This window comes from Aotus nancymaae, unplaced genomic scaffold, assembly GCF_030222135.1.
Source record: "Aotus nancymaae isolate 86718 unplaced genomic scaffold, 86718_ANA_hifiasm-v0.15.2.pri h1tg000028l, whole genome shotgun sequence".
Taxonomy (NCBI): Eukaryota; Metazoa; Chordata; class Mammalia; order Primates; family Aotidae; genus Aotus; species Aotus nancymaae.
The window spans coordinates 30238177-30263953 of record NW_026988441.1 but is presented as its reverse complement, the minus strand read 5'-3'; the positions used below and the strand labels follow the sequence as shown (position 1 = coordinate 30263953).

Below are 25777 nucleotides of genomic sequence, written 5' to 3'. Positions count from 1 at the left end.
AGTTCGAGACAAGCCTGGCCAACATGGCCAAACACTGTCTCTACTAAAAATACAAAAATTATCCAGGCCTGGTGGTGCACACCTGTAGCCCTAGCCACTCGGGAGGCTGAGGCACAGGAATTGCTTGAACCCGCGAGGTGGAGGTTGCAGTGAGCAGAGATTGTGCCACTGCACTCTGGCCTGGGCGACAGAACAATACTTCATCTCAAAAATAGTAATAATAACGTCTGTCAAACTTAATGTGTCTAAAGTTTTGTTTCGTTGTGTTTTGTTTCTGAGACAGAATCTCTCTCTGTCCCTTAGGCGGGAGTGCAGTGGCACGATATCGGCTCACTGCAACCTCTGCCTTCTGGGTTCAAGAGATTCTCGTGCCTTAGCCTTCCAAGTAGCTGGGACTATAGGCGTGCACAACCAGGCCCAGCTAATTTTTGTATTTTTAGTAGAGACAGGGTTTTGCCACGTTGGCTGGGCTGGTCTTGAACTCCTGAACTCAGGGGATCTGCCTGCCTCGGCCTCCCAAAAGGCTGGGATTACAGGCATGAGTCAAGGCACCTGGCTGACAGAGGTTAATTGAGTAAAGAATGATCCGCACATCATGCAGCCGCTGAACCAGAATATGGACAAAAAAAGGAAGGTGAAGGACAGAAAACAGAAGTGAGGTCAGAAACAGCCAGATTGGTTACAGCTCGGCGTTTGCTTTATTTGAACATGGTTTAAACAGTTGGCTGCCTTTGACTGGCTGAAATTGACACATGAGTAGGTTGCAGTCTGTTTGTGTAGGAGTCCAGTTAATTTACAGTTCACTATGTACGGGAAAACCTTTAGGCCAAACCTAAAATATGTTAGGAGGCAGCTTTAGGCTAAACCTAATAGCAGGTAGGTAGACAAGTATATGTAGATACACAGATATGTAGAGGAATGGATAAATGGGTGGGTGGATAGATATTACCCCATCTTGACAGCTGAGGAAACAGAGGCACAGAGGTTAAGTCAGCTCACTCATCCACAGATAAGACTTTCAAAAAGTCTTCAACATCTGAACTGTGCATAATTTATATCCACTTCCCTGGGTCTCTAGTGAGACCCAATAGTTGCTTCCAATTCCATGTCATCTCTGCCCTGCAGAGGACATGCTTATCCCCAGGGCAGGGGACCAAAGCTCAGTGAGACAGACAGCCAAGATGCCTCCCTCCTGTGTGCTACAGGTGAAGGCTGCAGTGTACCTGGCCTACCTGTGGCCCATGGAAACCCATCCTCTGCCTCTATGCACTCTTCCTCTTACTCTACCAACAAGTGGCCTACTTCTGCCAGGGCTACTGGCTGAGTCTGTGAGCAGACAACCCTGCGGTGGGCGGGCAGCAGACATAGGCAATTTCTCAAAGCATGGCCCAGGATCAGCAGCAGTCTCACCTGGGGACTAGTTAGCAGTGTACACTCTCAGGCCCCAGCCCAGGCCTACTGACTCAGACACTATGTGGGTCAGCCCATGAATCTAGGTTTTAACCCTCCAGATAATTCTGATGCACACAAATATTTAGGAACCACTGGCTTACCTCTGTTTGGTCTCATTTTGCACATGCTCTTTTTCCAGGGCAGGTCTGATGGCCACTAGCCAACATATCATCTCACCTTAGGAATTCAACATGTAAAATGTTTCTCCAGCTCATTAGTCAAATATTAATCCCAGAGAAGGTTCTGATTGGCCCTTTGTGGATGCTATATGCATCTCTGAACTCATCACAGTAACTGAATGAATAGTAGACTCTGATAGGCTAGGCTGTGTCATGTGACCACCCCTCTGATCAGGTCCCATGATTGACAGTACCCCAGCCCCTTCCCACAGGAAACCAGAATAGAAGAAGAAAAGACGAGATAGATAGATAAAAACCCTGGCTAGGGCCCAGCATTGTGGCTCACACCTGTAATCTCAGCACTTTTGGAGGCCGAGGCAGGCAGACCATGAGGTCAGCAGTTTAAGACCAGCCTGACCAACATGGTGAAACCCTGTGTCTGGTAAAAGTACAAAAATCAGTTGGGCATGGTAGTGCGTGCCTCTACTCCCAGCTATTCAGGAGGCTGAGGCAGGAGAATTATTTGAATCCAGGAGGCGGAGGTTGCAGTGAGCCAAGACTGCACCACTGCACTCCAGCCTGGGTGATGGAGCAAGACTCCATCTCCAAAAACAAAAAAAATAAAACAAAAAAGAAATACCTGCTACCATCCATGATGAAGAGGATCCACCCACTGGGTCTGTCACTAGGAATAGGGACAGTGTTGAATGAATGACTTAGTGAGCCAGTGAGTAAGGCAAACTCCCAAAGGCCAGAGGCCATCGTGCCAGGGGCATCACCTTGTGTAGCCCATGAAGATGTTGAGCCGGTGGGCAATGGTGAGGACACTGCAGCCTTTGAACTGCATCCGGATAGTGGACTGAATGAGGTCGCCCATTTCCACGTCCACGGCCACTGTGGCCTCATCCAACACAAGAATCATCTTGCTCAGCAGGGCCCGAGCCAGGCACACAAGCTGGTGCTGCCTGACACTTGACCAGAAGAAAAAGACCAGGAGACAGTGTTGGGTCAAACCACCCCGACCCTGAACCTAGGCACAGGCTGGGAGAAGTGAGACGAGACACTCTGTGTTCCTTGATCAGGAGAGCCCGTCCACTCCCAACATCTGTGCCTGCAGCAGACATCACTGATCAATCTGAACACATCTCCTGTTCAGTAAGATGCAGGTTCATAATCATTCTCAAAACAGTGGCTCACACCTATAACCCAGCACTCTGGGAGGCCAAGATGGGTGGATCACTTGAGGCCAGGAGTTCAAGACCAGCCTGGCCAATGTGGTGATTCTCCATCTCTATTAAAAATGCAAAAATTAGCTGGGCATGGTGGTGGGCATGTGTCATCCTAGCTACTTACGAGGCAGAGGCAGGACAATTGCTTGAGCCTGGGGGTGGAGGTTACAGCTGAGATTGTGCCACTACACTCCAGCCCGGGTGACAGAGACCCTGCCTCAAAAACAAAAAAAGGCCTCATACCCATGCATCCCTATCCAACTGTGGGGCCATGACAGTTGCTTCTGCACTCAGACATGTACCTTGTTTTGGCCAATGGGACGTGAGCAAACATAAGGCCAGCCAGGAGACTACTGCGAGATGCACGTGACACTGTCTACACTCTTGTGCCCATCATCGCCATGACAACATGCCCAAGCTGGTCTGCTGGAGAATGAGGAATGCACATGTACCCTTCTTGCCCCACCTGAGGCCAAGTAGATCAGCCGACAGCCAGCTGATCCCGAGACATGCTGTGAGCCCAGCCAACTGCCTGACTGCCCTCACCAGGGAGCAGAGACCGCTGCTTTATGGTTGAGCATGACTGAGACTTTGTGGTTGGTTGTCGTGGAGGCGGATAACCAAACCAGAAGCAGGCACTGGCGAAGAACACCAGAGTAGGACCCCAGAGGTTCGCTGTGCCAGGCATTAATGCTCGAGTTACTGGGTCATGGACACATCCCCAGTATCCTGGGAGAAGGACCAAGACAGCTGGGGACTTGGGGGGCTCAGAGCAGTGCTAGTGACCAACTGGTACAGAAGCCTTTCTATAGCTTAACAACTGATGGCCACTGTCAACTGAATGGAGCTGGTGTGTATAAAAGGAAATGCATTGTCCATCCTGGTTATTATACCTCATGGTACAAAGGCCTGAATTAAGACCCATTTTATAGATACAGAAACTGAGGCTCCAAGAGCTGAAGGGACAAATGAGACATCTGCAGCACAACTGGGACTCAAATCCAGGTCTGACATACATCTGGACAGAATATTCAAACACCCCTACTGAGGTGGCATCTAGCAGACCTTATCTGGTGTTCCTCAGTCTACCCCCGCCTACCTGAGGTTCTCTCCGCCTTCTGCGCACTCGTGGTCCAGCCTGTCGGGAAGGGCAGACACCAAGTCCTTCAGGTGGGCCAGCTCCAGGGACATCCAGACTTCATCTGAGTACTGGCTGAATGGGTCCAGGTTCATGCAGAAGGAACCTGAAAACAAAACAGGGTCCTGTTCAGAGAGAAGAGAGTGGTGGCATGTGATGCCTACGTCACGCTGACATGGACGGAGAAGAGGTGAGACATAAGGACTTCTGGCCAGGACTGGTGAAGGTGGGGTTTTAGAGCTCCTTGGAATCACTATTTCTGGTGATGTTAATAATGGAGAAAAAGGCCAGGTGCAGTGGCTCATGCCTGTAATCCCAGCACTTTGGGAGGCCGAGGTGGGTACTTCACTTGAGGTCAGGAGTTCGAGACCAGCCTGGCCAACGTGGCGAAACCCGGTATCTACTAAAAATACAAAAATTAGCCGGGTGTGGTGGCATACACCTCTAGTCCCAGCTACTCAGGAGGCTGAGGCAGGAGAATCACTTGAACCCAGGAGGCGGAGGTTGCAGTGAGCCGAGATCAGGCCACTGCACTCCACTCTGGGTAACAGAGCAAGACTGTCCCCCACCCCCCAAAATAAATTCGTTAATAATGGAAAAAAAGTCTGGAAAATCTGAGTGTGGCAGAATAAGACAGATTTCCTTCCTTGAGCCTTCAATATGCACATGGGTTCAGAACCTTCCAGAAGTGAGAGGTAAATACTAATGGTAAAGTCCTGTGGATTTCTGTCCTGCACCTTCAAAAGAGAATCTTCTAAGAAACTTTAGAGAAGATTACACTAGAAGGCAACATATTAAGGAATCCACCTGCAGGGATTGATCTAGAAAATCCTTATTTTGGTCAGGCATCTTGGCTCACCCCTGTAATCCCAGCACTGTGTGTGGGAGGCTGAGGCAAGCAGATCACCTGAGGTCAGCAGTTTGAGAACCAGTCTGTGTAATATGGTGAAACCCCGTCTCTACTACAAATACAAAAGTAGCCAGGCATGGTGGCGTGTACCTGTAATCCCAGCTACTTGGGAGGCTGAGGCAGGAACATCACTTGAACCCAGGAGGTGGAGCTTGCAGTGAGCCGAGATCGCACCACTTCACTCCATCCTGGGAGACATAGTGAGACTTTGTCTCAATTTAAAAAAAAAAAATACTTTTTCTTACCAAATACTGCATGTTCTCACTTTTACGTGGTAGCTGAACTCTGGGTACTTGTGGATGTAAAGATGGGAACAACAGAACTGGAGCCTCCAAAAGTAAGAAGAGATGGAGGAGGGTAATGGCTGAGAAACTCTCTCTCGGGTACTCTGTTCAGTATTAGGGTGATGAGATCCATAGAAGCCCAAGGGTCAACAGTACACAATATACCCACGTAACAAGCCTGCATGTGTGCCCCGTGATCTAAAATTCAAAAGAAAACATTCTTATTTCTTGTCTAGTTCTTAGAAGGGTTAGAGATTCTCAGTCTGACTCTGACAACAGAGAGAGAAGACAGTGTCTTTCTCGATTTTTCTAGATGCTCAAAAAACTACCACTTGCGAGGACAGGAAGTCGGGAGTGATACTCAGTGCTTTTCCACATTGTTAATCATATGCTAAAAGGAAATTCAGGGAAGCAGCAGCACAGCCTCATCAATAAAAATAACGAAGGCCAGGTGCGGTGGCTCACGCTTGTAATCCCAGCACTTTGGGAGGCCAAGGTGGGCAGATCGTTTGAGCTCAGGAGTTTAAGAGCAGCCTGGACAACATGGTGAAACCCCATCTCCACAAAAAATACAAAAAATTAACTGGGTGTGGCGGCATGTGCCTGTAGTCCTGGCTACTCAGGAGGCTGGGGTGGGAGAATCGCTTGAGCCTGGGAGGCGGAGCTTGCAGTGAGCCGAGATCGCATGGAGACGGACTTCAGAAAAAAAAAAAGACCCTGTTTCAGGAAGAAAAAAAAAATGAAGCAGGGCCACATGTATGTTTGTCCCAAAACTAAATATACATCACTGTTAGTGCAATCATAGGGCATGCCACCCCTGGCTCACCCCCTGGGTGGCACCCAGACCCCACCTGGGGGATGAAGTGATCTTGAAGCAGAGGTTGTGCAGGCCGATCTTGGCGATTTGATGTCATCAATGATGATCACTCCTTTGGCAGACTTGTTGATCCAAAAGAAGCCCAGGTTCAGGAATGACTTCCCTGCTCCAGTCCGCCCCATGATGCCAACCTGCAGGATAGAAGGGACCAGGTGTGGTGGGAATGCTGGCATCTGGACTTAGCCCTGCCCCACAGTGCCCTTATCTCTGCTCTACCTCGGGCATCGGTTATCTCGTCAACGCAACTCCACACCCCCTCCCTCACCCACTGCCCAGAGGCACTCCTTTAAGGGTGTTGTGGCCAAGGGTCAAGAAGGACTCTCTTCCCTTTGCCAGGCTCCCAAAAGGAATTCCTCAGCTTTTTATAGGTTACTAGAGACCTCAAAAGAGACACACAAGAGGCAGAAGGAATTTCCAACAAAGCCCTATTTGTTTCGACTCAGTAACTATTTACTAGTAATTAGGTATTTCCTCATTTCTCCACAGTTTTTCACACCTCTGATGGTGAGTTTCCCCTCATGAGCTGTTGAAATACCTGAAAGATTCAAGCAGATCTTCTTGCCCTTTGCCATGACCTGGTCTCTACACGTCCTCCTTTGAAGGAACTAGTTTCTCCAGTTAATGGCCAATAATGACATTCTTCATCTCCAGTTCTCCCTGGGCTCTTGAGAGATGGGCTTCCTCTACCCTCCTACAGGGGTGTCACAGAGCAGCATGCGTGCAGAAATTCTCATGACATAACATGAGCCATGAAGACTTAGCAAGGGCCAGGCGCAGTGGCTCATGCCTATAATCCCAGCACTTTAAGAGGCCAAGGCGGGTGGATCGCCTGAATCAGGAGTTTGAAACCAGCCTGGCCAACATGGTGAAACTCTGTCTCTACTAAAAATACAAAAAGTAGCCAAGCGTGGTGGCATGTACCTGTAGTCGCAGATACTCAGGAGACTGAAGCAGGAGAATCACTTGAACCTGGGGGATAGAGGTTGCAGTGAGCCGAGATGATGCCACTGCACTCTGGCCTGGGCAACAGAGTAAGACTCTATCTCAGAAAACTACCCCCTCCCCCAAAAAAAACTTCCAGGGGCCAGGCATGGTGGCTGACTCCTGTAATCCCAGCACTTTGGGAGTCTGAGGTGGGCACATCACTTGAACTCAAGAGTTCCAGACCAGCCTGGGCAACATACTGAGACCCCATCTCTATGAAAAATACAAAAATGAGCTGGGCATAGTGGCACATGCCTGTAGTCCCAATCACTTGCAGTCCCCCGGCTTGGGAAGTTGTGGTTGTAGTGGGCTGAGATCACACCACTGCACTCTAGCCTGGGCGACAGAGTGAGACCCTGTCTCAAAAAAAAAAAAAAATATTCCAAAACGTATCTGTGGGGCTCATTTGGTCTCTGGGCTATCAGTTCACCTAAAGCTTTCACTTCTACAAGTTGGATGCGCTCTAACGACTTTTACTGCCACAATCCACTCCCAACCCCTGCAACAGCCATTCAAGTGGAAGTGTGGAGCTGTGAGTGACACAGCAGATGCCGCAGCTAGGTTCATCCACCTGGTGGCGCCCTGTGCCCGACTGGTAATGGTGGTGAGGTGTACCCACCTTTTCCTATTGATGTGCCTGAGAACAAAATCCAGGTCTTCTCGGTAGCACCGGCGGTAGTTCCAGAATTCCACTGGGCCCAGCTGGAGCCAGCTGCTGGGCGGAGCTGTTTCCTGGATTTGCCAGGGTGCCTTTGATCACAGCAGAGGGAGAGAGTAAGGAATTCCCAGTCCATCCCAGAAAGCTGTGACTCCCCCAACCTCCCCTCCCTCTGACTCACTCTGCTGCCCAAGGTGGCCTCCCAGGCCTTAGCACTGGGGGTTTGCTCTTCCCCATGTGACCCCCCTGCATCTTGTGGATCTCTGATCGACGTGGAGAGTGCTCAGGCCCACATCCCTCTGTCCCCTCCCATGCTGCCTTCTCCTTCAGAGCACTGCCCGCCTCCAGCCCTCTCAGGGCTCATATACTCGAGTGCATTCTGTCTCCCACGCTCACTGCACCATCCACTCAGTGAGGACAGGCTCTAATTGTTCACCGCTGTATCCCAGGGCTCAGAGCACATAGTAGGTGCTCAATAAATATTTATGGACATAACAAGAGTGACACAGTTGCTAATATAGAGGGTGAACCAGTGGTAGAAGGCACAGAAACTGAGGGAACATCATCATCTCTCAGTAGGTCTGCGAAACCCTTTGTAAAGCTGTCATCTCTCTGTAATAGATAATGGCTGACTAGACCATAGTTCACTTTTGTCGCCAGAATTAATCTGCTGTTCATGTTCACCTTTCTCTTAAAATAGCTGTACAACTGACTTGTATCGAAATGGTTTTTATTTTTGTGAAGTGGAGTCTCGCTCTGTTACCCAGGCTGGAGTGCAGTGGCGTGATCTCAGCTCACTGCAACCTCCGCCTCCCGGGTTCAGGTGATTCTCCTGCCTCAGCCTCCCAAGTAGCTGGGATTACAGGTGCCTGTAACCACGCCCAGCTAATTTTTGTATTTTTAGTAGAGACGGGGTTTCACCATGTTGGCCAGGCTGGTCTTGGACTCCTGACTAAATGATCCACCCCTTAGTCTCCCAAAGTGCGGGGATTGCAGGCGTGAGCCATGGCGCCCGGCCACAGATACTGTTCTTAATATGAACATAGTAGGTAATCTTTTTTAAATGTTTTCTAACAAAATATAAATGTTGCCCCAGATTTTTTTAACCTCAAGGAAATGAGTAACAGCTTGTCAGAGACTTCCTATAGAAGAAACAGTTTTTTAGATAACTATCATTAGGGTGGATAAGGCAATAATTTCAGAATAGCAACTAGCAGTACATCTTACCCATATCTTTAGGCTGATGCCAAGTTTTAAGGGTACAGACAACAGTGCGATGTTTTTATGCACAGACTGGCTCTAGGTATTTGAGGAACACAATACAGAGATTTAAAAATGTGATTCTGTAAAATCTACGCTGTGTTCTCTGTTTCTCTAAAGTGTGTGTGATTTGTTCCTCACACTGCAGTGAGTGAAAAAGAAACAAGAAAACAGTAACATAAATCTTGAAGTATGTTTCAATGTTGGGTGAATTTTTCTTTTTAGACACCAATAGAACTTACTTGTTTGATAAAAAGAAAAAATTTTAATAAATATTTATGGACGGAGTCAATGAAATGAGTGGTCTTCTCTGGAAAGGCACAAGAATAAAAGTGAGTTACCCTGGCTGCCCGCCCCGGCAGGAAGGCAAGGATAAAAGCAGGGACTGTATCACAGTGCCTCGTCATCCTCACAGCACTCCCATGTGGAGGGTCCTTCAGTTATCCCCAGTTTACACACAAGGGGACTGAGACACAGGGAGGGGAGGTAGCTTGCCAAGAGAAACGCAACTCTGCTTCTGAAAAGCAGTCCAGTTCAGCATTTCCTGAGACCCACAGCTGGATGTGGCGTGGGCCAGGTTCAGTGGTTTTAGCCTCAGAGAATGCACATCCCTCCAGGGCACACACAGGTGCGGAACCAGGCTGGTGAGCACATGGGCAAGCTCAGGAGCACGGCAGAGGGCATGTAACAAGAAAACATCGGGCACCTTTTAGGCAAGACATTCAGCCCTTTTGTGGATGTGCTATAAAATAACAGTGTAGCTGGGCATGGTGGCTTATGCCTGTAACCCCAGCAGTTTGGGAGGTGGAGGGGGAACGATCACTTGAGGTCAGGGGTTCAAGACCAGCCTGACCAACATGGTGAAACCCTGTCTCTACTAAAAACACAAAAATTAGCTGGGCATGGTGGTGGGAGCCTGTAATCCCAGCTATTTGGTAGGCTGAGGCAGGAGGATCACTAGAACCCAAGAGGCAGAAGTTGCAGTGAGCCAAGAACATGCCACTGCACTCCAGCCTGGATGACGGAGTCAGAGTCTGTCTCAACACACACACACACACACACACACACACACACACACACACACACAGTGTTATTTTTTATTTTGTAGGGACGAGGTCTCACCATGTTGCCCAGGATGGTCTCGAACTCCTGAGCTCAAGCGATCCACCTGCCTCGGTCTCCCAAAAGTGCTGGCATTACAGACATGAGTCACCGCACCCGTCCAAAAAAAAGTGCTATTACTGAGCACTTACAGTGCAACTAATGCAAGTTGCTCTGCTCAGCACTTGAGACCCATGATCTCATCTGAGTCTCACAGCAGCCCTTAGAGGCAGTGACTATCATTATACACGGAGGCAAAGGCGCCTCAGGGTTAAGGAAAAGGTGAGGCCTCACAGAATAACATGTAGACCCCACTTATGTTAAAAGAAAAAGAAACAAGGAAACAAATGTGTGGGGGTCTGTGGGAATCCCACAGAACAGGAAAGTTCTGGAGGAAATACACCTAAATGCTAATGGGGCCTCTAGGTGGGAAGAAGAGGAATGGGGTGAACAGGAACCAACTTTCATTCTCCCCCATAAAGTTCTTGTGCTAATTTTTTTTTTTTTTTTTTTGAGATGGAGTCTCGCTCTGTTGCCCAGGCTGGAGTACAGTGATGTGATCTCAGCTCACTGTAACTTCCGCCTTCCAGGTTCCATCGATCCGCCCACCTCAGCCTCGTGGGTAGCTGGGATTATTGGTGTACACACCACACCCGGCTAATTTTTGTATTTTAGTAGAGATGGGGTTCACCATGTTGGCCAGGCTGGTCTCGAACTCCTGGCCTCAAGTGACCTACTCACCTTGGCCTCTCAAAGTGATGGGATTACAGGCGTGGGCCACCGTGCCCAACTGTGTATTGATTTTGTTTAAAACAAGCATATCTCTATTTTGTAATTTATGTACATAATTGAAGGGGAGATGCTATGAGAGCACAGTGAGGGGAATGGAGAGAAGCAGGTGGAACTTTCTATCTACATATAAAAACACATGTATATACAGACAGAACAGTGGTAGTAAGGGCAATTACCTTCTCTTGTGATTGTCAAATACACTCCTTCTAAAAATACAAAAGTAAGTCAAAAGTAAAATGCTTTTAAAAGCTGAATTTGTGCCAGGCGTGGTGGCTCACGCCTGTGATTCCAGCACTGCGAGAGGCCAAGGTGGGCAGATCACAAGGTCAGGAGTTCAAGATGAGCCTGGCCAACACTGTGAAACCCCATCTCTACTAAAAATAGAAAAATGAGCTGGGTGAGGTGGCGCACACCTGTAGTCCCAACTATTCAGGAGGCTGAGAATTGCTTGAACCCAGGAGGTGGAGACTGCAGTGAGCTAAGATTGCGCCACTGCACTCCTGCCTGGTGACAGAGCAAGACTCGGTCTCAAAAAAAAGAAAACAATTCAATCAAACTGCACGGTTTAACTGGGTGAACTGCATGGCATGTGAAATTCAAACGTTAATAAGGCTATAATAAATTAGCTGCGCGGGCTGGTGAGTACCTGTAATTCCAGCCTTCAGCCTGGGTAAAAAAACAACAAAATTCCGTCTCAAAACAAAATCAAAAAACTAATGAAATACCTGTAAATGAATTCAATGTCAAGTTGGAAGCTGCCGGTGTAATGCACCCTTGCTTCCTCAGGGGGGCACTCATTCCATTCTTACAATGCTCACCAGTACCACGGGACCTGGTTCACCCAGAATGTTAAAGGAGTGGGCAGAGGTCACCTCTGTGAATTCCTGGGGAGGACAGAACTTACCGGAGGCCTTGGTCTCACTCCCAAGAGGCATTTCCTCAGGAGGCAGCGTAGGATGACTCCTATGACACTGGAGAGGGTCTCCGAGGAGGCGCAGGCTCAAAGCCTAGGTCTGCCATTTACCAGCCATGTGATCTTGGACAAGTAACTTCACTTTTCTGTCCGTTTCCTCACCTGTAAAATGGTGGTAATAACAGCATGGAAATTATCAGGCTGGGCCGAGCACAATGGCTCCTGCTTGTAATCCCAGCACTTTGGGAGGACAAGGCAGGAAGATCACTTGAGCTCAGGAGATTGAGACCAGCCTGGGCAACATGGCAAAACCCCATCTCTACTAAAAATACAAAAACCAGCTGGCTGTGGTGACGTGTGCCTGTGGTCCCAGACACTCAGGAGGCAGAGGTAGGAGAATCACTTGAACCTGGGAGGCTGTGAGTGAGATCACACTACACTCCAGCCTGGGCAAGACTGAGACCGTGTCTCAAAAATCAGTCATAGGGTGAGGTAAGAACTGACTGCATTATTCTGTGTTAAGCATTTAGGTCTGGGCCTGACATACTACAAGGCACAGTGTGTCCCTGTTATCATTACTTGTGTGGGGGGGGGGGGGCGGTGTCACCAGGCATCACTGTGACTGTTACCACTGTTGTTTCTACTCGTGCTGCTGTTCAGGGCCTGAGAAGGCAGTTATTAAGGACAGCGTGACATCAAAGTCTGGAGACACGGGTCTCAGATGTTCTACCACACCATGTGGGACCTTGAAGCCACCGTCCCTCCCCAGGCTCCCTTTTTCTCCATCTATAAAAAGAAGACTGGGGTTAAATGACTCCGGGGTTTCCCAGACTTGGTTCGGTTTCCGACTGCATCATTTGTGTAGCATGCAGGCACTGATTCTCTTGTTTTAATACACTTAACTCACTTATACCTCATTTCTCAGCTTACTTCAGAGGTAAACTTATTACAATCACAAATAGAAAAGTAGGAGTATTTTCCTCAACAGGAGTCTCCCATACAAATACATAACAGACAGGCCGGGCACGGTGGCTAACACCTGTAACCCCAGCACTTTGGGAGGCTGAGGTGGGTGGATCACCTGAGGTAAGGAGTTCAAAACCAGCCTGGCCAACCTGGTGAAACCCCATCTCTACCAAAAATACAAAACTTAGCCAGGCATGATAGCCGGTGCCTGTAATCCCAGCTAATCAGGAGGCTGAGGCAGGAGAATTACTTGAATCTGGGAAGTGGAGGTTGCAGTGAGCTAAGATCGTGCCACTGCACTCCAGCCTGGATGACAGTGACATACCATTTCTGTTTTTTTTTTTTTTTTTTTTTTTGACATGAACTCTTGCTCTGTCGCCCAAGCTAGATTGCAGTGGCATGATCTCGGCTCACTGCAACCTCTGCCTCCTGGGTCAAGTGATTCTCCTGCCTCAGCCTCCTGAGTAGCTGGGTTTAGAGCGCCCGCCAGCATGCCAGGCTAATTTTTGTATTTTTAGTAGAGAAGGGGCTTCACCATCTTAGTCAGGCTTGTCTTGAACTCCTGACCTCATGATCCACCCACCTTGGCCTCCCAAAGTGTTGGGATTACAGGCGTGAGCCACCGCGCCCAGCCAAGACTCCATCTTTAAAAAAAAAAAAAAAAAAAAAACCAAATACATAACAAGTAACAGAAGGTTATTTCTGATAGAAGATAGAGGCTGTCCTGTTGAAGGCTCCAAGCATGAAGGCTGCTATTTATCCATCTGTCAAAGGGAGAGCATCTCAATTGCTAAGGTGTTAAAGACCTGCTAGCACCAAATTCAGACTTTCTCTGTGATACAGTCAAAAGGTATGAAAGAGAATTAGAGCGGGAAACATCTTCACAATGTGAATACCTTCTGAATGCTCTGCCAGCATCCCACAGTCTCGTATGCGGATACCCCAGATCTTGGGGAAAGCTGGTCAACTATTTTCACCCTAGAACCAGGCTCTAAGTAAGTGCTGCCAAAAGACTGGACGAGCGTAAGATGCACTTCTACCTGACGGGGTATCCAGCTCACTCTCCTGCTCAGAGGCAGAGGGTACACAGGACAGGGCTCAGAGATGTCCTTGGGATAAAGCTACACCAAAGACCCACAGGCCAGGCCAGGGGCCCTCGCCTACCTCCTCCTCAGTTTCTGAATACTCCTTGAGTCTCTCCATGGCCACAATGTTGGTTTCCATCTCAGATGACATCCGAACCAGCCAGTTCAAGTGCACGGTGACCTGCAAGTGGAAGAACCACATGGCATTTCTAGAGTGAGCAGGCGTACTCTATTTTCCCATTTTTGTTTTCTTTTTTTAATAAGATAACAGGAAACAAATTATTTTCAACAAGAATGAATTATGGGAGGCCAAGGCAGGCGATCGCCTGAGGTCAGGAGTTTGAGACCAGCCTGGCCAACATGACAGAACCCATCTCTACTAAAAATACAAAAATTAGCTGGGCGTCGTGATGCACGCTTGTAATCTCAACTATTTGGGAGGCTGAGGCAAGAGAATCGCTTGAACCCAGGAGGTAGATGTTGCAGTGAGCTGAGATTGTGCTCCTGCACTCCAGCCTGGGTAACGGATTGACACTCTGTCTCCCTCCCCCCCAAAAAAAGTGATGAATTATGAAACATTCAGGTAAGAATGGTATAGAAACGAGCAACCCAGGTGTAGCCATCACCCAGGCCTGCCACACTGCCATCTCCAAGGCATATACCACATCTCCACGATAACCTATGGGCCACGTAAGTCATCAGAAAGGAAACTGGAAAATATTGTGAACCAGGTGATAATATAAAAACACAATGTATCACCATTTGTGAGATGCAGCTAAAGCAGTGCTTACAGGGAAATTCATAGTTTTAAAAGCATTCCCCTTGTACGGAAGTATCCTCTTGGGCCATCAAGGAATGTCTGATGGGGAAAATCCTGGCAACATGTCAAATTCCTCTCCGTTCTGGTTGGTCACCAGGCATTGTATCCACTCCTCAAACTCCATGCCTCTCCCTTTCCTCTCCCCCATTCCTGTTGCAGTTGGAATCCAAAGCAAAGCAGAACTGGCTCCCCCATTAACAGATGTTAATGATCCAGCCGCGAGCATCCCCTCTTCCCTGCAATGAGTAAGACGCTGAGAGGCCCAGCAAGCCAGCGCTGAGACTGTGCCTGGAGATCACTGCAAACAGGGCAGCAAACAGGACAATGCAGTTGCCCACACACTCCAGACGCACGGCCAGCCACCTGCACAAGACACGCCAGCAGACAGACAGGCGTGGGGTCAGCTTTTCAGAGACGTGACTTCCAGCGCTTGGGGACAACAGGGAACTCTTTGCTAACTCAAGTAACTCCACAATAGTTCCAGAGAGAGGCCATCTTGGCACTGCTTTTTCAAAACATGCACAATGGCACAGGAGGGCAGAAAGGGAATGATGCCAGTAAATCTTATTAATCTAGCAAACCCATGGATTAAACCAGAGTTCTCCAGAGGCAATCTTCCCTGGAATCTGAAGCTGGCCTTTTTGAGAACCAAGTTTTCCTCACTGAAGCCTTTAAAATATACACATATAGGCCAGGTGCAGTGGCTCACATCTGTAATCCCAGCACTTTGGGAGGCTGAGGCAGGTGCATCACCTGAGGTCAGGAGTTCGAGACCAGTCTGGCCAACATGGCAAAACCCCGTTCCTACTAAAAATACAAAACTTAGCTGGGCATGGTGGCATGTGCCTGTAATCTCAGCTACTTGGGAGGCTCAAGTGGGAGAACTGCTTGAATCTGGGAGGGTGAAGTTGCAGTGAGCCCAGACCATGGCACTGCACTCCAGACTGGGCGACAGAGTGAGACCCTGTCTCAAAATAAAACAAAACTATATATATATATATATCTGCACAATGTGCATTAACACACACACAAAAAAAGACGTCCTGGAAATTCCCAAATACTAAGACAAAAACATCAACTATAAGAGGCACCAGTGATTTAAAATAACCATCAATGTGTCTTAACTTTTGGCTAAGAACAAGTATAAAGTAACCGTCTCTCGTTACAGACAGATCTGAGCGGGGAACGGAAACACGATACTGTGATTAATCATCATTGTAACACTCCAAAGCCAGACTCTCCTTCATTTCACCCTTTAAAATAGAAACAGAAATCTTTTCTGTCGTTTCGTTTTTTGAGATGGGGTCTTGCTCTGTCATCCAGGCTGGAGTGTGGATGACATGATCACGGCTCACTGTGGCCTCAACCTTCCAGATTCAAGTGATCCTCCTGCCTCAGCCTCCTGAGTAGCTGGAACTACAGAGGCACATGCCACCATGCCTGGCTAATTTTTTTTTTTTTTTTTTTTACTTTTTTTTGTTTTAGACAAGAGTCTCCCTACAGTGCCCAGGCTGGTCTCGAACTCCTGGGCTCAAGTGATGCTCTTGCCCCGCAAAGTGCTGGGATTACAGGTGTGAGCCACCATGCCTGCCCATCTTATTTGTTTAAAGCGAGGCTTTGTATGATATAACACTAGAACTATTATTTTAATGTTCTAAAATATAAACCATTCTAGGAAGATGAGGTGTTGATCTTTTATCAATTGCAGCCCTCATGAACCATGTGACTGATACACTACTCTGGCAGACACAGCCAGATTGTCACAAACTCCTCCCTAAAAATTCTGCAAGGGAAGTCAAAGTCTCTCGTTATTCACAGTTGGCCCACCCACCTGACACTATGGGGTTAGAGTGTGTAAGATGGGCTAGTGGTTAGGGTCACCTCTGGGTGCTGGTATTTTTTCAGAAAAGTTTATCGGGATGCAAATGGGTGAGAGGGGTGCTGTTTTAGGGATAAGTCAGACACATCTCTAAATTCAGCAAATAATCAGCAAACTTCTGCCTCTTTTGGATTGATGCTATTATCTGTGTCCACAAGATGTCAATCTCCCACCCCATCTCCTTTTTCTTTTTTTTTCTTCCAGAGACAGGGTCTCACTCTGTCACCCAGGCTGGAGTGCAGTGGTGCAATCATAGCTCACTGCAGCTTCAAATTCCTGGGCTCAAATGATCCTCCAGCCTCAGCCTCTGGAGAAGCTAGGACTACAGACACACAGCACTATCACAGGCTACTTTTTTTTAAGAGGGAGATGGGGGTCTTGCTATGTTGCCCAGGCTGGCCTTGAATACCTGGCCTCAAGGGATGCTCCTGCCTCAGCCCCCTAAAGTACTGGATTACAGGCATGAGCCAGGATATGTGGCCCACAAGATGACAATCTCATATGATTCAGCTTAGTGATATTAGTAAATTGCTTCTGACACCCTTCACCCAGGGGTGCATGATCACCCCCAGACGGAAACAGCGTTGTGAAGATAGGTACTCAATAGCACAGTCTGCCACTGACAATCTTCAAGGCTCTCCATCCTTTCTGCAAAGGCCCGGTTTGCCTTTACACCCACCACAAGGTATGAAGAAGAGATCAAGGCAAAGGGACAAAGTGCTCATGCGCCTCCTCTGACCCCTCCTGCGGGCCCGCTATTCCCACCTGTTGGCCACAATGCTGGGGTAACAGGCCTTCTGGTTCTCATCCACCTTCAGGTCACTCTGGTGGATAAAGTGCTCCTGCTCCTCAAAGGCCCAAATGACACTGACCCCCAGCAAGGTCTCATTGAAATGGGAATAGACAAGGGAGCGGCTGACCGACTCGAGGTGCTTCAGCTGCCGGGAGGTGGCCACGTAGAACCTCTGGAGTTGAGAATGGACGTGGAAAGCTGAGGCAGGCTCTATCATCCCTCATCCTCCCAGGGCTGTGCTGGAGAAAGTCTAGACAGAACCGATACCTCCAGGAGGCACAATGTTAGAGCCGGGCTGCTCCCACAGGGGAGTCCACTCACCTGGTGAGCCACAGGCACAGCACCGCCAACCACGAGGACAGTGACAAGAGCTCACGCCTGTGCAAAGCCTAGTGCCCCAGGCATTGTTCTAAGCATTTTTATAAACGTCAGTGCATTCAATCCTCACAACAAACCTATGAGGTGCTCATTCCTACATATGATGGGTAAACTAAGGCTCAAAGCAGCTAATCTCCTCCCCAAGGTCATTTGGCTAGCAAGGGGCAGAGCTGGGGTTTGAAACCAGGCCATCTGGCCTGCAAAGTGCTCATCTCTACCCTGCACGGCCTCTCTGAAGTCTTTAATCTCTAGTGTTTTCTGGATCCAGCAGGGTGGTTTTAGGCACAGGCTTTGAGGTCAATCAGACCTCAGTTCGAATCCTGACTCGACTAGAAATTGGCAATATAAACATGGGTAACTATTATTTCTCTAAGCCTCAGGTTCCTTATCTGTAAAATGGGAACAACAATGCTTGCTCGGCCAGGCGTGGTGGCTCACACTCGTAATACCCACACTTCGGGAGGGTGAGGCGGGAGATCACTTGAGGCTGGGAGTTTGAGACCAGCCCAGGCACATGGCAAGACATCATCTCTACAGGAATAGAAAATTATTTAAAAAAACAAAAAACAAGGCTTGCTTCACAGGGTAATCGTGAGGATGACAGGTAGCAATCAGACAGTCATACGTCTGATGTAAATTTGCACATACACATTATTTCACAAATGACACAGACATACACGATGTCACTAAGCATAGTGCCTGGTAATACCAGAAACGGCTGTTTCTGTAGATAAGAAATGAGTATTAGCAATTTCATATAGTTTGACCGAACAGAAAGCACTCAGTTCAATGGTGACTACTGTTATCATTAAGTGACAGAATTCTGCCTGTTGATCACATCCCCTCAGGAGGGACTGTTTATTCCACGGCCAGTTCCGGCACTCTCAGACCAGGTGAGATGCCCACGAGGACGAGGCAAACCTTGTCACCTGCCTCTCCTTCGATGGCTTCCCAGGGCTCTTAGAGGTGCCCACCATGCTTCCCCCGACTCACCTCGTCCTGTAACTCTCCCCTTCCTTTCCTGCATGCAGGCCACCTGCCTCCACCACTGTCCCTGTCCCATACGGGCCATTCCTCATCACCCAGCAGATGACAGCACAAATGTCACTTCCTGGTGGAGCCCCTCCCATCCTCCAACGTGGGCACCATCTCCGGGCTTCAGTGTCCCAGCTCCTGGGCTACAATGACACATTTCACAAGCAGCTCCACTCACCCTCGTGGACAGACACCTCATCTGCTCTGCCTGCCCCAACCCGGGCATTCAGCCAGTGCCAGGCACCGAGAGCCGCCGATAAGTCTTGTTAGATTCATAACAAAAGCCAACCACCTTCTGGAAGCTTTGAGGAGCTGTGGAACAGATGCTGGGCCGGCTGTTTGAGGACACTTGTGCTCTCCTGGTCTAGGTTTCCTCATCTATGCACAAGAAACTGGTGAGTCCGGGGTTCCTGATTCCAAAAAGTGCCTACAACTGCTTATCAACAGCAGAGCTGGGAAAACTAATGACAGGTTGCTAGAAACTCGGCCTCCCTGCGTCCAGCCCTGGGCCGGATGTACTGGGCCACTTTGGGGCAGAGTCCAGCAGAGAGCATCGACAGCAGCAGGTGGCTTTTACAAGGCCTCTGTGGTTGGCGGCTTCTTTCTGGGTGGCAGCACGGGCATTAGTTGGAACCCACAGATGGAGAGTCTTCTGGGGCCCAGAAACCCTGTAAGTGAACCCACGTACCGCACAACCACAGACCGTCTCAGAAGAGCTGTTCTGTCAGTTCCCATATTGTGGATCAGATATCATTTCTTATCCTGTTCCCACCGCCTCCCATGAAATCCCAAGCCCTCCGCACGACTGAAGGCCCAGGTGATCTGCCCCCATCTTACCCTGGACCACCCTCCTTACTCTCACCAGCTTTCTTTTTGAACAGTCCAGATGCCAATTGCTCTGAAGTGTGTAAGTGTGTTACCTGTTCAATTTCCTCCACTTGCTACTGCCTCTGAACCTTAAAGTCTGAGAAAATATTTGTTCAGGAATGATCTGTTTTGTTTTGTTTTGAGACAGAATCTTGCTCTGTCACTCAGGCTGGAGTGCAGTGGCACAATCTCGGCTCACTGCAACCTCTGCCTCCCAGATTCAAGCAATTCTCCTGCCTCAGCCTCTCTAGTAGCTGGGATTGCAGGCACCCGCCACCACACCCAGCTAATTTTTGTATTTTTATTAGACACGGGGTTTCACCATGTTGGCCAGGCTGGTCTCAAAACTCCTGACCTCAGATGATCCACCTGCCCTACCAATCTGATATTTTCTTTGAGACAGAATCTTGCTCTGTCACCCAGGCTGAAGAGCAGTGGCATAATAGCTCACTGCAGCCTCCACCTCCCCGGCCCAAGTGATCCTCCTGCCTCAGCCTCCCAAAGTGCTGGAATTACAAATGTGAGCCACTGCGCCCAGCGGAACTTCATATAAACGAAATCTCACAGTACATATTCTTTTGTGTCTGGCTTTTTCATCACTATAATATCTGTGAGATAAACCCAAATTGTCATGTGTATTAGCATTTCGTTCCTTTTCGGTACTCAGTCATAAACTGTATAATTATTTCACGATTTATTTCTCCACAGTCCTGTTATGGACATTCGAGTTGTTTCCAGTTTGGGACAATTATGAATCAAGATGCTGAGAACATCTTGAAAAGCTCTGCCTTTTCTATTTCTCTCTTTTTTTCATATACACTTAGGAATGAGACTGCCTGGTGAGAGGATAAATGTACATTTAGCCAAAAGCCATTAAAAACTTAATTATCCTACAGTCTCAACCCGTAAAAAGATGATGTTTTCATGCATCTGCCTCCCTCCCAGTCCTGCCCACACGCATCATGCATTTCCTCTCAGTGATAATGACGGTGCACACACAACTTGGCCCTTTGCTGAAAGCATTTCCTTTGTTGTTGAAAAATAAAATCTTTGATGTGGCCACAACAGCTTCTTCTAACGCTCCCTGCTCAAAGCCACATGGCTCCATGGCGTTCCCAGGGTCCTGCTGTTGGCAGATATTTAAGTTGCCTTCAACACTGCATTTGGCCTGTTTTGTTCTTTCTGAGTCTTTAAGGATATTTTCCAGCTGGCATATGAACACGGAATTACATTTTTGGTAAATGTAAAAAAAACCACTGGCACCAATTTCAAGGAGATATAATGAGACTCTGGGAACGGGACCTACCCCCTCTGATTCCATCACTGTTTGTTCTCATCAATCACCGGGCCACAGTGTGGTGGGCCACAGGGGCCGGACGACTGAACCAAGGCCTCCTGGACGCCACCTGAATGGCTGTGCACATGGTTTGAGATATGGCGAACCTCATGGTTTCTTACTTGTTATGCATTGCAGCTGGAATGCTCTCATCTAAACAACCCATCCCTACTGGCAAATGTGCTGCAGTGCATCCTTTAGGGGTAAGTAACAGCACAGTTTTGGAACTGGACAGACAGAGGTTGCACTCTCAGCTCTCCCACTTAGCAAGACACTCCACCTGTCAATTGAAAACATCTATCCTGCGGTACCCTAAGAAACCACGTGTTCAAAGAACATATAACAGTTTCTGCAGAAGAGATGTAGCAGAGACTGATTACCTACACAATTTCTCTTTCTTTTCCAACAGAAACGTCTTTATTTTATTTTTCAGATAGAGTCTCACTCTATCGCCCAGGCTGGAGTGCAGTGGCGTAATCTCGGCTCACTGCAACCTCCACCTCCCGGGTTTAAGCCATTCTCCTGTGTCAGCCTTCCAAGTAGCTGGGACTACAGGCACATGTCACCATACCCAGCTAATTTTTGTATTCTTAATAGAGATGGGGTTTCACCATATTAGTTAGGCTGGTCTCAAACTCCTGACCTCAGGTGATCCACCCACCTCGGCATCCCAAAGGGCTAGGATTATAGACATGAGCCACCATGCCTAGCCCCAACAGAAACTTCTTGTTGGGAAGTACAAGGTGCCCAGCTGAAACACGGCACTTCCCAGGGTCCCTTGTGAATAGAAGTGGTTCCATGCCTAAAGTCTGGGCAATTAGATGTACAGGTGTCCCTCTCACCCAAAGTCTCACTTTCCACAGTTATATGGTTTGGCTGTGTCCCCATCCAAATCTCATCTTACACTACAGTTCCCTTAATCCCCATGTTGTCATGGGAGGGACCAGGTGGAGATAACCGAATCACAGAGGCAGTTCCCCCAACCTTTTCTCATGACAGTCAGTTAGTTCTCACGAGATCTGATGCTTTCATAAGGGGCTCCCCGGCTTCCCTGGGCTCTCGTTCTTCCTCCTGCCACCATGTAAAGAAGGAGACGTTTGCTTCTCCTTCTGCCATGGCCTCCTCAGCCATGCGGAACTGTGAGTCAATTAAACCTCTTTCCTTAATAAATTACCCAGTATCAGGTATTTCTTCATAGTAGTATAGGATCAAACTAATACACACAGTTTCAGTTATCCATGGTCAACTCTGGTCCAAAAATAGTAAAAGAAAAATTTCAGAAATAAATAATGTGTAAGTTTTAAATGGTGCACCCTTCTGAGCATTAAGGGACCCAGGTTGTGCACTCATTATGAGAATATAACTAACGCCTGATGATCTAAGGTGGAACAGTTTCATCCCAAAACCATGCCCCACCCTTTCCATGAAAGAGGTCCCTAGTGCCATAAAGGCCGGGGATCGCTGCTTTAGAACAGTGCTAAGATAATTTTCTGCAATGATGGAAATGTCTTATGCCTTCTGAGTGGCAGGGATTACAGGAGTTGCCACCATGCTTAGTGAATGTTTGTATTTGTGTTTTGTTTTTTTCGAGACAGAGTCTCGCTGTATCACCAGGCTGGACTGCAATGGCATGATCCCGGCTCACTGCAATTTCCATGTTCCAGTTTCAAGTAATTCTCCTGCCTCAGCCTCCTGAGTAGCTAGGACTACAGGCATGCACCGCGATGCCCGGCTAATTTTTTTGTATTTCTTAGTGGAGATGGGGTTTCATCATCTTGGTCAGGGTGGTCTCGATCTCTTGACCCCATGATACCCCTGCCTCGGCCTCCCAAAGTGCTAGGATTACAGGCATGAACCACCACGCCCGGTGAATGTTTGTATTTTTGGCAGAGAAAGGGTTTTGCCATGTTGCCCCGGCTGGTCTCGAACCCCTGGACTAAGCAATCCACCTGCCTTGGCCTCCCAAAGTGCTAGGATTATAGGCGTGAGCTACTGCACCCAGCCTGTATTTAATTTTCATAGTTGAAACTGAAATAGCTACCTATGTCTCGTGACTACCACACCAGACAGCAGAGCTCTAGACAGACACTGTTGCTGTGTGAGTTCAGGTAATACCACACCCTCTCTGTTCTCTACCTTTCTTCAGTTATAGTTTGTATGCCACAGTCCTTTGCCCTAATGGCAAGAAAAGGGGAAGTTAGGGATTGAGAGACTCAAGGAATCCATGTCTGCTCTGCTACAGGAGATCCTGAGACATCGGTGCTTCTCTCAACCCACAGGAGGGCAGTGTGCGTTCCAGAGCAGCAACTTCCTAGGAACAGAGAGGCTTCCATCTCAGCCTCTTTAATCAGGAAGACACCCATGAAGCAGGGGCTCCAATGACAGGCTCTGGAGCCAATGCTGCCAAAACCCATCTCCGCCACTTACCAGCTCTGGGACCTCCTACAGGTCACCGAATCTCTCAGTTTTCTCATCTGTACAGTGTAAATGATGTTGACCTCAGAGCACTGTGGCATGTAAAGTTCCCACCTTGCAATGTGCCTGGCACACAAGAAGTACTGGAATGTGTCAAGCCTATCCATTTACTGCGTATATATCATATGGAATGTACATGTGTATTTACAAACTTGGCTCACACACTGCATAGCACAGTGGTTAGCAGCGTGAGCTCCTGAGTCAGACTGCCTTGTTCAATGCCAACGCCACCAGGTATTAGCTGTGTGACTTTGGGCAACTCACTCAGCCTCTCTGGGCCTCAATTTCTGTCTCTCTAAAATTGGAGAAATATTAAGTCCTACCTCACAGGACTGCTGCAAGGATATAGTAAGTTAAAGCAGTTGGAAGTGCTTAGAGCACAGCCAAGTACCAAGTAAATGCTCCACCAACACCAGCTGTTCTGATCGACCCTGCTGCATTTGAGGACTCCCACAGGACCACACAGAATGGTACAGAGCAGGGATTCTTTTTTTTGGTTTTTTTTTTTGGTTTTTTTTTGAGACAGGGTCTTGCTCTGTCACCCAGACTTGAACGCAGTGGTGCAATCATAGGTCAAACTATGGGCTCAAGCAATTCTCTGACCTCAGCCACCCAAGTAGCTGAGACCACAGGCGCATACCACCACGTGCACCTGAAGTCTATTTTATTTATCTATTTTTTTTAACTTGTCTATTTTTTCTAGAGACAGGGTCTCACTATGTCGTCTAGGCTGGTCTTGAACATCTGGCCTCAAGTGATCCTCTGACCTCAGCCTCCCAAAGTGTGGGATTACAGGTGTGAGCCACCATGCCTGGCCAACAGTAGGGTTTCTCAATCCTGTGACAACCAAAATCATCTCCAGATATTGTCAAACATTCCCTGGGGGACAACACTGCCCATAATTGGGAATTACTAGTCTGAATCAATTTCCACCCTCGCCCAGCAGACAAAAGTCCACAAATGAGACCTCACAAAAGCGCCGCCATCCTGACAGAGCAAACACAGTCGGGGGTTCTCCCAACTCTCAGTACTTCCAGTGGTCTCTGTTCCCAACTGTCCTCATCTGTAAAATGGGCACACTGGAGCACTCCTCCCATTTACCACCAAAAGCCTCATGAACAAAGCACTCAAACATTCACTCTACAAATATCTGAGTGTCTACTAGCTGACAGCTAGCTTTCCTCTTGGTTTGGGGACCCGCAAAACTCTGAGGACTCTAAGGATCCAATTCTGTAATTAGACAAAGCCACCACAGGGTTCCACATCGGGCAGGGTGGGAGACAGAGGCACCCACCTTGCAAAATGCCCAGGGATCCACAGACGCTCAGCAGGACTTTCGTGTGCTCCTGGGTCCCGTGACAATGGGGTCATCAGTCCAGAGGCTGAGCCAGTAGTTGGCAGCCAGCGCAGCCACATGGTTACATGTGAAAAGGAAGAAGCCGAGAAAGGAGAAGAAGAGGCCGATGGCCTTCATGTAGTCCCAGTACATGGAAAGCTTGACCTGGAGACCATGAGAAATAAGGTAGCTTAGCACATGCACACACCCAGCCCAGCTGCACAAGGTCAGGGCTTCACCAGCACTGCACCACCCAGCTGCCTGCCTTTGCTCCTACCTAGAACACCCTCGCCTTTAGCTATTCCACAAAGTCAGCAGTAACAAAGTCGAGGGCCAGCACCGTGGCTCACGCATGTAATCCCTTGGCACTCTGGGAGGCCGCGGCAGGTGGATCAACTGATGTCAGGAGTTTGAGACCAGCATGGCCAATATGGCAAAACCCCATCTCTACTAAAAATAGAAAAAATTAGCCAGGTTTGGTGGCGAGCGCCTGTAATCCCAGCTAATTGGGAGGCTGAGGCCCGAGAATCACTTGAACCCAGGAGGCAGACGTTGCAGCAGTGAGCCAAGACTGCCCCACTGCACTCCAGCCTGGGTGACAGAGTGAGACTCCATCTCAAAAACAAGAACAGCAAAAGCCAAACTCGAGGTCTCTGCCCTGATGCACGGAGCTTCCAGCCATGTGGTGAAACGGGCTCCCATCAAATCATCCCAGATAAATGCATCATCACAGAGAAGGGCTGTAAACGGCACACGATTCCATGTGAGTCAAAAATTGGGCATCCCGACCTAACAGCGTAGAGAGGTATCGGGGGAGGTTTTTGTTGAGGAAGTGACATTAAAGAGTTAAACCAAATCTGGGTGTGATGGCTCACACCTGTAATGCCAACACTTTGGGAGGTCGAGTCGGGTGGATCACCTGAGGACAGGAGTTTGATACCAGCCTGACCAATATGGTGAAACCCCATCTCTATTAAATTATAAAAATTAGCTGGGTGTGGTGGCAGGCGCCCGTAATCCCAGCTACTTGGGACACTGAGGCAGGAGAATTGCTTGAACCCGGAAGGCGGAGGTTGCAGTGAACTGAGAC

The 25777-nt window shown here is 48.4% G+C and overlaps 1 protein-coding gene and 1 long non-coding RNA gene across 12 annotated transcripts in view; one reads left to right on the top strand and one right to left on the bottom strand.

Moving 5' to 3' along the window:
• The first annotated feature begins 1188 nt into the window (after positions 1-1188).
• LOC135276784 (uncharacterized) lies at positions 1189-9198 on the top strand. The gene is made up of 2 exons (XR_010344349.1): positions 1189-4128; positions 6496-9198. It is a non-coding gene; the product is annotated as an uncharacterized LOC135276784 (long non-coding RNA).
• LOC135276782 (multidrug resistance-associated protein 1-like) overlaps positions 1555-25777 on the bottom strand; it is a 50119-nt gene continuing 25896 nt past the window's right edge. For 2 of the 11 annotated variants that reach the window (XR_010344337.1, XR_010344341.1), the window contains exons 2-5: positions 13848-13949; positions 11709-11879; positions 5984-7743; positions 1555-4063 (exon numbers count right to left, since the gene is read on the bottom strand). Coding sequence is in view for 3 of the 11 variants with exons in the window: in XM_064381743.1 (XP_064237813.1) it covers positions 3896-4044; positions 5984-6182 (348 nt within the window). In the remaining 8 variants the exon portion in view is untranslated. Of the gene's footprint in view, positions 7744-11708; positions 11880-13847; positions 13950-18631; positions 19886-24645; positions 24853-25777 lie in introns of those variants that run through there. The other 9 variants (XR_010344336.1, XM_064381744.1, XM_064381745.1 and 6 more) reach the window with 9 other exon arrangements.